Source organism: Camelus bactrianus, chromosome 6 (assembly GCF_048773025.1).
Source record: "Camelus bactrianus isolate YW-2024 breed Bactrian camel chromosome 6, ASM4877302v1, whole genome shotgun sequence".
In the NCBI taxonomy this organism is placed as follows: domain Eukaryota; kingdom Metazoa; phylum Chordata; class Mammalia; order Artiodactyla; family Camelidae; genus Camelus; species Camelus bactrianus.
In genome coordinates, this window is record NC_133544.1 from 78,984,855 (window position 1) to 79,001,975 (window position 17,121).

The following is a 17,121-nucleotide window of genomic DNA, read 5'->3' on the forward strand; positions in this document are numbered from 1 at the left end:
TGTCCTTTGCAATTTTTTTCTGTCAATAAATATATTTCTACTGGACCTTAAAAAAAAAAAAAAGGACTTGTGTCTAGAATATATAAAGAACTCTTAGAATAGTAAGAAAACAATCCAAATAAAAAATAGCCAAAAGATTTAAGTAGACACTTCAGCAAAGAAGATATAAAAATGACAAATAAGACATGAAAAGAAGCTCATCATAATTAGTCATTAGAGAAATAAAAATAAAACCCGGCTAAATACCAGTATCTAACCCACAAAAATGGCTAAAAATAAAAAGACCATACCAAGTGTTAGGAAGAAGAGCAGCTATAATTTGCATACTGGCAGGAATGTAACATCTTGGATAAGTTTGATCATTTCTTAAAATGTTATACATACACTTACTGTATCACCCAGGCTTCCACTACTAGATGTATCCAAAGACAAATGAAAGCCTATGTTTATGCAAAGGCTTGTACAAGAATGTTCAGAGCCGCTTTATTTATAATAGCTAAATACTGGAGACAATCAATTGTCTACCAACAGGTGAATGGATAAACAAATCATGGTATACCCTTACTATGGACTATTATCCAGCAGTACAAGGGAACAAACTATTAATACGTGTAACAATATGACTAAATCTCAAAATAATTACACAGAGTAAAAAATGCCAGGTAGCACACACTCAGTGATTCCATTTATATAAAATTCTAGAAGATGCAAACTAACCCGTAGTGACAAATATCACATGAGTGGTTGCCTGGGGAGTAAAGAGAAATTACTTCTGGGAATGGTGGATATGTTTCCTATCTTGAAAGTTGTGATGGTTTTATGAGTTTATACGTAGGTCAATTTATCACATTTTATGTTTTAAATATGTGTGGCTTATTGAACATCAATTAGACCTCAGTAAAGCTGAAATATGTAGTTACTTGAAGAAAAATCCTAACACTATATATTGTGAAGCCATCATTCATGTGGATCTTCTAATATATATGACAACAATAGCACCAAAGACAAGGGGAGTACGTTTAACTACCCTCCTAGCCCCTACATTTTTAGTGAAGTAGGACAACATTAACTTTAAGCAATGTTGTAATAATTTAAGGATGCATTTCTAATCATTAAGGCAATCTCAAAAAGTACCAAGAGGCATAGGCAACTAACCAATAGAGGAAATTAAAATGGAATACTAAAATTATTTCATTAACCAAATGAAGACAGGAAAGGGGAATTGAAGAACAAAAAACAGGTGAGATAAAACTGAAAACAAACAGAAACATGGTAGAAATAAATCTAAATGTGTCAATATTTATGTTGAATGTAGATGAAGTAAGTATTCCAATTAAAAGGAAGAAATTGCAAGACTAAATAAAAAACCAAGATTTGACTATAGGTTGTTTATAAGAAATACACTTTAAACAAAAACACAAAAAGTTGTAAGTAAAATTATGGGGAAAGATACACTATGCACACCACAAGCATAAGAAAGCTGATGTTGTTATATTAATATCAGACAAAATAGAACTCAATAGTAGGAGAATTATCATACATATAAAGAAACATTTCATAAAGCTTAAAGGGAACACATAATAATAATAACTATGCATGTGCCCAATAATTTAAAGATACATAGAGCAAAAATCAACAGAATTAAGGGCAGAAATAGGTAATTCCATAATTGCAGTTGGAGATTTTAGCAGGAGTTAATAGAGCAATTAAATAAAATATCATAAAGATATAGAACTGGAGTTAGCAAACTTATATTCAGGACCAGAGAGTCAATACTTTAGGCTTTGTAGACCACACGTGATCTCTATGGTATAGTCTTTATTTTGTTTTGTTTCTTTACAATCCTCAAAAACGTAAAAATCATTCTTAGCTCATAGGATGTATAAAAACAGGCTTCAGGTCAGATCTGGTGCACAGGCTATAGTTTGCTGAATTGCCAAATACAAGATCTGAATATCACCACTAACCACCTTGATCTAGTGAGATTTCTAAAGCAACTGTAGAATATACATTCTTCTCATGTGCACATGGAATGGTCACCAAGATAGACGGTGTACTGGACCATAAAACAAGTCTCAATACACTGCAAAAGATAGTACAGGGTATATTCTTGGACCATAGTATTTTTTAAATTAGAAGTCACTAACTATAAGGTAAGAAAAGCCCTAAATATTTAAAAATTAAATAATATATCTCAAAATAACCCATGAGTCAAAATAGAATTTAAACTGTATATTAGAAAATATTTTGAATTAAATGACAGTGAAAATACAACATATCTAATTTCATAACGTAGCTAAAATAGTACTTAATGAAATTTATAGCTTTAAATGCTTATATAAAAAAGAGAGAGAATGGTAAAACAGGATAAATTTAAGTAGTTGGTAGATAAAGGATATATGGGAATTCCTTCTACTATTCTTACTTTCTGTAAGTTAAACTTTTAACAAAATAAAAAACTCCTCCAAACCTCTTTAATTTTATATTCAGCCAAGTTGTTATTCACTTGTGAGACCGAGAAGCAAAAACAGATGTTTAAGATTGGGTCAAGATAGTGGATTACCTCTCTTTCCATCTAAAATAGCAAATACTATGAAGTTCTGTAAAAGCTGGGGTAACATCAGGAAACAAAGTTCACATAACTACTAAAAGATAGAAATCAGTAATGATAACTACTGGGATGAGAGTGGGGGGAAATCAAAGTACTAATTAGAAGAGCAGTAATTAACTAATTAAATAATTTGAGAATCAGAAATTAACTGAAAAGCAGCTTTCAGAGTAGTAGGTTGAGTAGCTTAAACCCTCCTTACCCTGGTCTATATCAAGGAGTATGTTGGAAATTTATTTCCCTCTATACCAGTGGTTCTCAACTTTGCCTGCACATTATGTGGGTAGCTTTAAAAAATACTGAGCCTAAGATTCTGATTAATTGGTCAGAAATGAGGCTTGAGCACCAGCCCTATGTTTAGTGTTGGAAATACAGTATAAACAAGAGAGAAATAAACTTGCCTTAAAGTGTTTATTAATGTAGAGTAACTGAGAAGTTTGGTCCTGGTACAGGAATTTTGCAAGTAAAAAAGAATACAGAAATCCATGGGAATTGGTATTCTGAGTGGTCTGTAAGTGGATCATTTAACAAATGAGCATTTGGAAAAAACAAAATACTGGAATACAACTACCCTCCTTTATAACAAAATACATCCCAATTGGATTAAAGAGTTGAATAAAACATGGAAATAAAAAAACTACTAGGAAAAAAACAGGTAGTTTTTTTCCCCCTATAATATCAGGTGAGAAAGCCCTGACAAACATGCAACAAAACTGAAACTATGGAAGACATTATTTAAATTTACTGAATAAAAAATTTAAACTTACCTATCAGTAAAGCACAATATTAACCAGTTAGAAATACAGCTACAAAGTTAAGAATATTTACAGTGAACCTGAAAAGTTCCCCCAAATCAATATAAAAACACAATAACTTGCAAATGAGAAAAGGACTTAAGCATGTACCACTTTTACAATGAAAATCTAAAATGTAAAGCAATATTCAGATTACTGTAACACCAGTCTATAAACCAAATGTTATTTTAAGACCCTTACCAAAAAATAAACCAGAAAATTTTGACAAATAATGACTTACTTGATTTTGGCCATCTATTTCAGTCTGCAGTTGATAATTAATTTACTTACAAGCTGATAAGCGTTCCTGACTTCTTGCAGTCCTGTCCTTTACAGATTTTGAAGGTATTTTCTTGCTACCATGAATGGTTGTTGTGGAGAGTTCTTTCAGTTTCCAGTGGGTCCAAAAGCCTTTTTGAGGTTTTAAACCTGTTAATACAAAATGTATACTTAGCCAAAGAAATTAAGATTTAAAAATAGCTTTTAATTTATCAAAGCCTTTTTATAAGTATTATACATTTCATTCTCACAACAGTCTTGTGAGGATTGTTGGTCTCAAGTTTCACATGAGGGAATTTCTATATAGAAATGTTAATTTCTTTTCATACAAGAATTAGAAGAGAGATATTTTCGAAAAGAAATAAATAGAAAAGAGATAAACTTGATGTGTATCCTTCTGACACACACATAAAAGCTAAGTTCATATATGGACAAAAGAAGAGATTAACTATTGTGAAAACTTGGAAAGGACCTAAATATTCAATAATAGTACATTCATATAGTGGATCATGAAATATCCATTACAAGTTACCTTTTAAGTGTCTGTTAATATATAAAAGCAACCATAATATATTTTTATGTGACGGGCAATATTACCTTACACGTATGTGTGGTTACAGCTTAAATGTTAACATGATTGCCTCTGAGCATAGGTGATTATTGTTTTAAAATTTTTCCTATCTGTATCTCCTATTACTTTTTAAAATAATGTTTATGAATCAATTTTAGTACCCTAAAAGTGATAAATATAAATTTCATTTTAAAAGTCCCACTTTTATCCCAAAAGCTGTGCAGGGTTGAGTAATTCATTTAAACCTGCTAAACATTTATAACCTCAGCAACAAAAATGAGAATAATAATTCCTTTGTATACTTCATATGATTATTCTGATGGTTAACTGAGATAATTTATGTTAACATTTTCAGTAACAAGTGTTCAACATGGATGAAACTAGTCTATGTTGGAAGGATATGCCTTCACAAACAGACATCTTCAGAGACCAGAAGTGAGCAATGAAGTTTACTCAAGAAAGACCAATTTTGTGCCTGTGTAGATGGGCTTATAATAAAACTGAGATCATCCCACTTTCTGTTAATCCTAGGATATTAATCAAGTATGTGCTTTAGTCTATGAACAACAAATCCCAGGTTGCTGGGCAACTCTGGGAGGGTTACGGAGGGCTTGCTCCCTCTAAGACTTGAGTAAAATTTTCCCTTTTCCTTCTGTGCAACAGTTTTTCATAAATCCAATACTGATGTTTTCATTTTATTCACCCCCAGGAGGCAATAACCTATTATTCATAAGAGTTCAGACACTGGAGTCTGATAGGCTTAAGTTGAAATCCTGGTTCTGTTACTTAATAGTAACTGGACAAATTACTTAATTCTCTTAACCTTGGTTTTCCCATTTAGAATGGGAACAATAATATATTATTATAAGAGCATAAGGATTTTTGAGGTTTAAATGGGATTTTTAATGTAACATGTGGATTTCTGTTACTCAGCTGGCTGTTGACTTTATTGTGGATTGAACCCTCTTGCTGTACGTACAAATGGAGACCAGTTGTTGTGTCTAGCTTCTTGCCCAATTCTGAGTCCAGCAAACACTCATCTAGCATAGTTCTGCAGTTCCTTCAGTGTCTACCTATACTCTTGAGTCAGGCTTTGAAGATTACCTTAATTATCACTTTACTTCTTTGCTTTCAAATGCTTTTAGTGTTTGCTATTTCTTTCTTGTAATTCTTCTATAGAGTAGACATTTCGGGCAGAGCCATCTACTTGTTATATTTTTTAATAATCACTAAAATTTTGTGATTTTATTATACAAATGCAAATGTTGATGAATGTTACATCTCAAACCTAACTCCTGATTCCATAAAATCCCATCACCATGACCTCTTACAATCTGTACCATTCAGTAACTATCTAGTTGCTCAGGCCAAAATTCTTGGCATCATCCATCGCTGACTCTCTTATTTGTTCCACTCTCAACTTCTGTGTATCAGTAAATCCAACGGATTCTGCCACAAGACTTATCTACTGTAACTTGCCAGCTCGTCCTCCTTTAACCAACCTGTTCTAACCAACCACCATCTCTCACTTTTATTATTGCAATTATCTCCAACTGCATTCGTGATTTCACCCTTGTCCCCTCTATGGTCCCTTACCCCCAAAGCAAGTGTGACACTTTATAAACATATTTTAGGTTGTAATTATTCTTTGCTCAAAATCATCCAGTGCTTTTCCATTTCAGTCATAATGAAAGAAAGAATCATTATAACTACCTATAAATTATGATGTACTCTGACCTACAGCCATATCTCTGACCTCAATTTTCAAATTAAAATTCCTTTCTCATGCTACTTCAGCCACACTGGCTTCCTTGCTATACTGCATATATGCTAATCTTCTACCTGCATCGGCCTTTTCATATGCTGTTCTTTCTCCCTAAAAAGTTTTCACCCCAGATATCCACATAGTTCATTCTCTTATTTCCTTTGGGTCTCTTAAAAATACCTTCACATAAGGTATTGTTAGGTGACCCAGTATGAAATAACACCAGCTTTAGTGAATGTGTATATAAACAAACATAAGGGAGCCTCCAAAAGGTAGAGATAAGCAGGCAGACTGGCTAGGGACCTCAGGACCCAAGGAATAACACAACAGTGAATTCCCTGGGTTTTCTTTTTCACTCGTATTTCAAACTGGGTGCTAGAGAAACCAGAATCCAGAAATGGTAACAGGAACCGATAAAAGAAGTCTCAAGAAAAATCCTGCTCTCTCTAGCCAAAGGATGAGGAAAAGGACAGCCTAGTAGGAAAGAAAAAATTTAAACAGGAAGTATTTACTCCGGCCAAACACAATAGGAAAACTTGCAGTTCCAACCCCACCACTGCCAGAAAAGGTTGGGTGGAGAGCCTCAACTTTCACTTCCACCAGGTGGTATCAGAGGAGGCAGAGAAGAGATTGAGACTTCTATTCCCAAAAGACTGGAATGAGGAACACTTTCCCCTCTCTTTGGGAAGTGATGTCAGAGGAGGCCTAGTGGAGACTTTGACCACTGGCCAGATATAACAAGGCTATCCTCCCCTTTATGGTATCAGTGGAGGCCACGTGAGGAGCAGTAACAAGGCATCCCAGCCTCTCAAAGCCAGAGTGGTATCAATAGAGGTCTACTGGGGAGCCAGAACAATCCTCCTCCCACCACAATGTCAAATGAGTCCAAGTAGGGAACCTACACTTGCGTTCCCCATTCAGTACTGCCCTTCTTCCCCAACTAGAACAGTGTCAGAGGAGGTCTATTAAAACATAAAATTTAGATAAGATTCAGAATCTTACAATACCCCAAATGTCCAGGTTTCAATTGTCACATAAAAAACTAGGAAATTCAATTTGAATGAGAAAAGATAACAAATGCCAGCATCTAGATGACACATATGTTAGAATTACCTGACAAGATTTTTCAAGCAGTTATCATAAAAATGCTTAAACAATGATGAATACACTCGAAATAAATGAAAAAACTAAGTCTCAGTGAAGACATATAGGATATAAAAAAGAACCAAATGGAAATTTTATAACTGAAATGTACAATATCCAAAATTAAAAAAAAAACAACAACAAAAACTAAACTAAATGGATGGGCTTAACAGCAGAAAGAATTAGTGAGCTGGAAGACAGAATAATAGAAATTACCAAATTTTCAATCTTCAGATTAATTCTACTGGTCATAGCCTTATAAAATTTCTTGAACAAGAAGTTTTTGTTTACTTCAGTATTTAAAACTATCCATTCTGATAGTTAAATATGATAAGGTATTTATATTAGTGTTCTTGCCTTTACTTCAGGCAGTTTACATATGGAATGCATTCAAGAGCCATAGGAAGAGCCTAAAGTAGACATCCCCACTGGATTTACCAGAGGACTTCAAAACCTTTTCTTATAAATCTCTTAGCTCATTGCTAGTGCCTCATCTCAATATGTTACACAAATGCTTCTTCAATTATGTAACAGAAACCAGTTAAAAGTACAAGAATTGAAAAAGCATTAAAACTATATTTGTAGATGATATGACATATGCACCGAAAACTCTATAGACAATCAATGATAAAACTAACTCAAACAAGCCGGACGGAGATGGCGGCGGAGTAGAAGGACGCTCGCAGGTCACCCTCTCCCACAAATACACCAAGACCCACATCTACAGACCCACTCAGCCAACCAGAGCACCTGTGGAACTCCGACAGAACATCGCCCTCTTCAAAAGATAAAGACGCCAAAAATCTGGTAGGAGAAAAGGAAAAAAGAAAGAACAAAAGGCAAAGCAGCGCGGGTCGGGTAGCGCGGGGAGGGAGCGGCAAAGGAGGACTGGCGCTCGCTCGCTGGGTCTCCCCTCTCCAACTGAGAGGCCAGCGGGACGGAGGGGGAGCCTCCGAGGCTCGGATCTGTACAGAGCAGCCCTTGACTAACAGAACTAAGTTAAACGGGCACAGAGCGTCCCCCCGACACCCAGCCTGAGACGCGGGCCGGCAGCGGCGGGCAGGGCCAGGCTGCACAAGCCGGGCGGAGGACGGGGGAGGCTGCACGGAGGCAGCCCCGGGGGAACGCAAGGGGCTGCGCGCCGTGGCTGTGGGTGCACAGGGCAGAACAACCTGGGCCCTCCATAAAACAGCAAGGTTGATGTGCTCTCGGGGGAAGGGTGCACACCCCCATCTCTGAAAACCCGCGGAAAGTTTTCGGGGGAAGAGAGGCGGTGCTCAGGCAGAGCCGCCATATCCTCCGCGCTGAGCACCGAGGCGGGGGCGGGGGCGAAACCTGCATCCACACGAAGGGCTTAGCAGCCTCAAAGGCCAGACTGAGACTGGCCTGCAGCCCGGGGCAGATAGGATCCTTCCATCCTGGTCCCTCAGAGAACTTGCTCCACAAAGACAAACAAGGAACTGGGTTTTGGCTCGGAGCAGGGACAGGGCTGTCCCTAGGTCTTCCCCGAGCCCACCTGCGGAGTGCCGAATAGGGCGGAGCGCGCAGCCACACAGAGAGCGGAGCTACCGGCGGTGCAGGTAGAGGGAGAGCGGCCCCCCGCCTTTCGGGCAGGAACACAGCCCCTGACCTAGGTGCTGGGAGGGGGCAAGACCCGCCCTCCTACCTGGCCAGTCTGCAACATCTGACTGCGGCATCCGGAGGGGCAGCGATCCGCTCGTCCACAGCAGAGAGCTGCACCTGACCCAGTGTTAGGAGGAGGTGCGATCGGCTTGCCAACAGGTGCTGGGAGCAGCACAGAAGAGGGCGCCAACGGAGGGCCTCTGAAAACAGCAAGCTGAGCTTCCAAAACAGGACGAAGACAAAAAGACTTCACATTAAAAGCACACAGACTCCAGGAGAACACCGACAACCCCCCCTCTTTTTTTTAAATCTGTTTTTACCTGTTCTATTTTCTATTACTCTCTTAATCTTTACTTCTTAATTCATTTCTATTTCTCTTGGGTTTTGATGTCCTGCTATTGATTAGACACAGGTTTCAAATACATCTATTCATCTCCCCCCCTTTTTTTTGTAAAGGTTTTAAAAGGACGTCTCAACCCGATTAATACTCTGCTTCAACTCACTCTTCTATTATTCATTATACACTGTTTTCAAACCCTCTTTCTCCCTTCTTTTAAAATTCTTTCTCTCCCTCTCATTTTTTTTTCTTTTTTTCCTAAGTTCTATTCCTAAATAGGCATCAGATAGATAAAATCCTTAAGGACCAAAATACACAGCTGATACTCCATAAACCACAGTGCCAGGGAGGTATGAGCAAGATGAAGAAGCAGAAAAACCTTTCCCAATTAAAAGAACAAGAGAAATCCCCTGAAAGAAAGATCAACGAAATAGACATCGATAGCCTACTAGATCAAGATTTCAAAAAAGGAGTGATCGAATTGCTGAAGGAATTAAAAGAGATAGTGTTTAGAGATATAAAATATGTCAAAAATGAAATTGAAGCTATAAAGAAGAGCCAAGTAGAATGGGGAAACTCATTGACACAGATGAGGAATGATCTAATAGCTGTGCAAAGCCGACTAGATAATGCAGAGGAACGAATTAGTGATCTAGAAGACCAGGCAATAGAAAGCACCCATTCAGAAGAACTACAAGAGAAGCAAATAAAAAATAATGAAAATAGCATAAGGGACCTATGGGATAATATAAAGCGTCCCAATCTTCGCATAATAGGGGTCCCAGAAGGAGAAGAAAGATCAAAGGGGATTGAAAAGGTTTTTGAAGAAAGCATGACTGAAAACTTCCCAAACTTAAAGAAGGAATCAGATATCCAAGTACAGGAAGCTCAGAGGGTCCCAAACAGGAAGAACCCAAATAGACCCACACCAAGACATATCATAATCAAGATGGCCAGAGTCAAGGATAAAGAAATGATTCTAAACGCAGCAAGAGAAAAGCAAAGAGTAAGTTACAAGGGAACCCCCATAAGGCTCTCAGCTGATTTCTCTACACAAACACTACAGGCCAGAAGGGAGTGGCAAGATATATTCAAAGCCCTGAATGAAAAAAAGATGCAGCCTAGGATCCTTTATCCAGCAAGGCTATCCTTGAGGATAGAAGGAGAAATAAAGAGTTTCACAGACAAAAAAAAAAGCTGCAGGAGTTTAGCAACACTAAACCCATGCTAAAAGAAATATTGAAAGGGCTATTCTAAATAGAAAAGCAGCAGGATGCTACAGAAATGAGAAACACACAACTGGAAAGGTGATAACTCATGAATTACAAATAAAGTAAACATGAAATTATAAAAGAAGACATACAAATCACTGAGAGTGGGAGAGGGAGGCAGGGAAATATAGAATATTTTTTTCTTTCTTTTTTAAATTTTTTTAACAGTAGGATGGGTTTGAGATCATGTTACTATCAGTTTAATAAAAACAGTTACAGTAATGGGTTGATAGATTTACAAAAAAGGGTAACCACAAGCCAAAAATTTACAAAGGAGTCACAAAAATTAAATAAAATCCATGATAATACAAAGGAAAATTACCAAACCACAAAAGGAAGAAGAAAGGAACAAAGAGGATATACCAATTCAACTGCAAAGATAAGTTCAAAATAGCAATAAACACACATCTATCATTAATTACTGTAAATGTTAATCGACTAAATGCTCCAGTCAAAAGACACAGAGTGGCAGACTGGATAATAAAGCAAGAACCTTCAATATGCTGCATACAAGAGACCCACTTTAGGGAGAAGGACACATATAGATTGAGAGTGAAAGGATAGAAAAGGATATTCCATGCAAATGGAAAAGCCAAAAAAGCAGGTGTTGCAGTACTGATTTCAGACAAAATAGACTTTAAAACAAAGGCCATAAAGAAAGATAAAGAAGGACATTTTATAATGATTAAAGGAGTGATACAAGATGAGGATATTACACTCGTTAATATACATGCACCCAATATAGGAGCACCTAAGTACATACAAGAATTACTAACAGAGATAAAGGGGGATATTGATGGGAATACAATCATAGTTGGAGATTTTAACACTGCATTAACATCACTAGACAGATCTTCCAGACATAAAATAAACAAGGCAACAGAGAAATTAAATACTACAATAGAAAAACTAGATTTGGTGGATATTTTCAGAGCATTACACCCCCCAAAAATAGGATATACGTTCTTTTCAAGTGCACATGGAACATTTTCTAGGATCGATCATGTACTTGGGCACAAAAGAAACCTCAACACTTTTAAGAAGATAGAAATTATCTCAAGCATCTTTACTGACCACAATGCCATGAAACTGGAAATCAACAACAGAGAAACAAAGGAGAAAAAAAGGAAAGCATGGAGATTAAACAATATGTTATTGAAAAAACAATGGATCAATGAGGAAATCAAAGCTGAAATTAAAAAATACCTTGAGACAAATGATAATGAAAGCACAACCACTCAAAACCTATGGGACACAGCAAAGGCAGTGCTAAGAGGGAAGTTTATAGCGATACAGGCCTTCCTCAAAAAAGAAGAACAATCTCAAATAAACAATTTAACCCACCACCTGAATGAATTAGAAAAAGAAGAACAAAAAGCCCCAAAAAGCAGCAGAAGGAAGGAAATAATAAAGATCAGAGAGGAACTAAATACAATAGAGATTAACAAGACCATAGAAAAAATCAACCAAACCAAAAGCTGGTTTTTTGAAAAAGTAAATAAAATCGACAAACCTCTGGCCAAACTCACAAAGAAGAAAAAACAGAGAGCACAAATTAGCAAAATAAGAAAGGAAAATGGAGAAATTACAACAAACAAAATAGAAATACAGAATATCATACGAGAATATTATGAAAAACTATATGGAACCAAACTGGATAACCTAGAGGAGATGGACAAGTTTCTGGAAACATACTGTCCACCAAAACTGAATCAAGAAGAATCTGAACACTTGAACAATCCGATCACTAGAAAGGAAATAGAAATAGCAATTAAAAACCTCCCTACAAATAAAAGTCCAGGACCGGAAGAGTTCACCGGGGAATTCTACCAAACATACAAAGAAGAACTCATACCAGTCCTTCTCAAACTCTTCCGACGATTGAAAAGGAGGGAATACTCCCAAACTCATTCTATGAAGCCACCATCACCCTGATACCAAAACCAGGCAAAGACACTACCAAAAAAGAGAATTATAGGCCAATATCACTGATGAACATAGACGCCAAAATCCTCACCAAAATTTTAGCAAATAGAATCCAGCAACACATAAAAAAGATTATACATCATGACCAAGTGGGGTTCATCCCAGGGACACAAGGCTGGTTCAACATACACAAATCAATCAGTGTAATACATCACATCAACAAGAGAAAGGACAAAAACCACATGATCATCTCAATCGATGCAGAAAAAGCATTTGATAAAATTCAACACCCATTTATGATAAAAACTCTCGCCAAAGTGGGTATAGAGGGAACATATCTCAACATAATAAAAGCTATATATGACAAACCTACAGCCAGCATAGTACTCAACGGTGAAAAACTCAAAAGCTTCCCACTAAAATCTGGGACAAGACAAGGATGCCCACTCTCACCACTCCTATTCAACATAGTCTTGGAAGTCCTAGCCACAGCAATAGGGCAAGAGAGAGAAATAAAAGGGATCCAAATTGGAAAAGAAGAGGTAAAAGTGTCACTATATGCCGACGACATGTTACTATATATAGAAAACCCTAAAGGGTCCACACAAAAACTACTAAAGCTGATCGAAGTATTCAGCAAGGTAGCAGGTTACAAGATTAACGTTCAAAAATCAGTTGCATTTCTTTACACTAACGATGAATCAACAGAAGAAGAAAGTAAAGAAACAATCCCCTTTAAAATAGCACCCAAAGTAATAAAATACCTAGGGGTAAATCTAACCAAGGAGGTGAAAGAATTATACACAGAAAACTATAAACCATTGATGAAGGAAATTAAAGAAGACTTTAAAAAATGGAAAGATATTCCATGCTCTTGGATTGGAAGAATCAATATTGTTAAAATGGTCACACTGCCCAAGGCAATCTACAGATTTAATGCAATCCCTATCCAATTACCCAGGACATATTTCACAGAACTAGAAAAAATCATAATAAAATTCATATGGAACCATCAAAGACCTAGAATTGCCAAAGCATTACTGAAGAGAAAGAAAGAGGCTGGAGGAATAACTCTCCCAGACTTCAGACAATACTATAGAGCTACAGTCATCAAGACAGCATGGTATTGGTACCAAAACAGACATATAGACCAATGGAACAGAATAGAGAGCCCAGAAATGAACCCACAAACTTTTGGTCAACTCATCTTTGACAAAGGAGGCAAGAATATACTTTGGAATAAAGACAGTCTCTTCCGCAAATGGTGTTGGGAAAACTGGACAGCAGCATGTAAAACAATGAAGCTAGAACACTCCCTTACACCATATACAAAAATCAACTCAAAATGATCAAAGACTTAAACATAAGGGAAGATACAATAAACCTCCTAGAGGAAAACATAGGCAAAACATTATGTGACATACATCTCAAAAATTTTCTCCTAGAAGAAATAAAAGCAAGAATAAACAAATGGGACCTAATGAAACTTACAAGCTTCTGCACAGCAAAGGAAACCAGAAGTAAAACAAGAAGAAAACCTATGGAATGCGAGAAAATTTTTGCAAGTGAAACCGACAAAGGCTTGATCTCCAGAATATATAAGCAGCTCATACGACTCAATAAGAAAAAAATAAATAACCCAATCCGAAAATGGGCAGAAGACTTAAACAAGCAATTCTCCAAGGAAGACATACAAATGATCAAAAAGCACATGAAAAAATGCTCAATATCACTAATTATTAGAGAAATGCAAATCAAAACTACAATGAGGTATCACCTCACACCAGTCAGAATGGCTGTCATTCAAAAATCCACAAATGACAAATGCTGGAGAGGCTGTGGAGAAAGGGGAACCCTCCTACACTGCTGGTGGGAATGCAGTTTGGTGCAGCCACTCTGGAAAACAGTGTGGAGACTCCTCAAAAGACTAGGAATAGACTTACCATATGACCCAGGAATCCCACTCCTGGGCTTGTATCCAGAAGGAAATCTACTTCAGGATGACACCTGCACCCCAATGTTCATAGCAGCACTATTTACAATAGCCAAAACATGGAAACAGCGTAAATGTCCATCAACAGGTGACTGGATAAAGAAGAGGTGGTATATTTATACAATGGAATACTACTCAGCCATAAAAACCGACAACATAATGCCATTTGCAGCAACATGGATGCTCCTGGAGAATGTCATTCTAAGTGAAGTAAGGCAGAAAGAGAAAGAAAAATACCATATGAGATCACTCATATGTGGAATCTAAAAAACAAAAACAAAAACAAAAACAAACAAACAAACAAAAACAAAGCGTAAATAAAGGACAGAAATAGACTCACAGACAGAGAATACAGACTTGTGGTTACCAGGGGGGTGGAGGGTGGGAAGGGATAGACCGGGATTTCAAAATTGTAGAATAGACTACAGTGCATAGCACAGGGAAATATACACAAAATGTTATGATAACTCACAGAGAAAAAAATGTGACAATGAGTGTGTATAAGTCCATGAATAACTGAAAAATTGTGCTGAACACTGGAATTTGACACAACATTGTAAAATGATTATAAATCAATAAAAAATGTTAAAAAAAAGTTAAAAAAAACTAACTCAAACAAAATGATTAAGTATGAGAGTGACATAAAATTTACATACAGAAATGAACATGAATTTTGGGGGGACACAATTCAGTCTACAACAGGTCTATAGGATATTTGTTCTGTTTTTGTCACATTTTTTTCTTATAATATTTTTATATGAATGCTATGTTCATTTTCTTTTTGCTTCTTGTATTTGAATTAGTTGGATTTTTCTTTGTAATTAGGAGACTCTTGTTTGTATGTGTATTGATTGGGTTTTCTCAGGGTTGTTTTCTAGTGCTTACCTCCCAAGGACTTCCTCCTTAAAATATGAAACATTTTCTTATAGAAATGATTTGGTTACCAAGAACTAACACAAAATAGTTTTTAAAAATGAGTCAAAATTTGGATGGAAAGATTTATAAGAAGAACTAGCACTTGAAAACAGTCAATAGCTTTTGGTAGTCTATAATGGTATAGTAGTCTTAGAAAAAAATACTGGGAAGGTCATTCCAGGAATGTCCTAAATCTTCCCCTAAATACTCTTTGAGAGAATTTTACTTCCCTTCAGGTTTTGAGCCCTACCACTCCTACCTAAACAACAGCATGATTCAAAAAACAAATTTTCCTTGATTAATGATCATATGTTCTACAAAGAACTCAATTAGCTCCAGAATTTACCCAATATTATTTGCTATAAAAATGCCAAAAGTGTTCCAAAAGCAGCTTAAAACATTTATCTTCCAAATATAAAATATATATGGCATGATTTTCTTTTTGTGTTATTTCGGATTTCTACAATAATTCCACTGCCTATAAAATTATTTGGCTTCTAAAATGAGTAACTGATTAATATTAGTATAACAATTTTCAGAAGAAAACGATTAATCATTATTATTTTAAAATATAGACATCAATATGCTATGTTTTGTAAGGCAAAGAACTACAAATGTTTTGACTGGAGTAAATGAAATACTACAGTTCAAAAGTTTTAGGTACTAAAATAAATCATCAATACTTAAATGACATTCATACCTGACAACCAGAGAAAAATGGTATTCCCTAGATCTTCTTTAAATTCATCATTAAAGAGATTACTGGATTCTGGAAATGCTTTCTGGAATGTTGCATAGATAGCTTGTGCCAAACAATCAGGATACAACTACCAAAAATAGTCATATTAGAATAATTTCATATAACATATCTCAACCACCAAAAAATTATTATTTGTGAACTGTATGTGTCCTTTTTTCCTTATAGCTTGCTTTTTGCCATTTATTACTTCTTTGTACCTCTCACTGAGGAATGTGAAGAAAGCAGAGCTGAAAATAAAGTCAGCCAATTTGTGTATGTGTTAGCATTTTGGGAAAAACTTTAATTTGGGTAAAGGATGAATTAAGAAAAGGTTTGATGATTCTACATTTATTTCATTTAACCTTTCTATTCATATCCTCTTTCACAAAAAAGGATATCCTCTTTCAGGTCATTATAATAAAAAGCATACATTTTTTTAAATTGAAATATATTTGACATGCAACTGTGTAAGTTTAAGGTGTACATGTTGATTTGCTACATTTGTTTACCACCGCAGCATTAGATAACACTCTATCACATCATGTGTGTGGTGAGAATAAAGAGCATGTTTGAAAATAACTGAAGCTCACCTGTTTAGGTGAGTTAATGTATTATAATAACAACTATAAAACCATGATCAGATATCAACAAATAAATGGCACTACTAGTATTCTATTAGACTTAAAATCCCTAAATTACAAAGTGACTAAATACAGAAAGATATTAGATTTTTATATTAAAGATTTAAAATATTTTTATTTACTGTTTTGGTATTCTGCATTCAAAAAGTATTCACAAATATTTAGCACTTAATAATGTGAAAATAATGTAAAATTTTAGAATTGGAAGGGACCTTAGAGGTCACTGTCCCAATTCCTGAAACCTGTAAATGTTAATTTATAAGCCTGCAAAAGGGCTTTGCAGGTATCATTAAAGATCTTGAGATGGAGAGATTACTGTAGATTATCTGGTGGGCCTCAAATGTAATCATAAGTGTCCTTACAAGAGGGAGGCCGAGGAAAATTTTACTATAGAAGAGGAAAAGGCAATGTGGAAGAAAGAGACTGGAGGGATGTGAACAGAAGCCAAGGAATGCTGGCAGCCACCAGAAACTGGAAGAGGAAAGGAATGGTTTCTCCCCTGGTGCCTCTTAAAGA

The 17,121-nt window shown here is 36.1% G+C and overlaps 1 protein-coding gene across 1 annotated transcript in view; it reads right to left on the bottom strand.

The window, feature by feature from the left end:
• Positions 1-17,121, bottom strand: part of FAM227B (family with sequence similarity 227 member B) — a 195,662-nt gene that overhangs the window by 146,063 nt on the left and 32,478 nt on the right. The window contains exons 10-11 of the mRNA XM_045524290.2: positions 15,926-16,052; positions 3,694-3,831 (exon numbers count right to left, since the gene is read on the bottom strand). Of these exons, the coding sequence (XP_045380246.2) occupies positions 3,694-3,831; positions 15,926-16,052 (265 nt within the window). The remainder of the gene's footprint in view (positions 1-3,693; positions 3,832-15,925; positions 16,053-17,121) is intronic.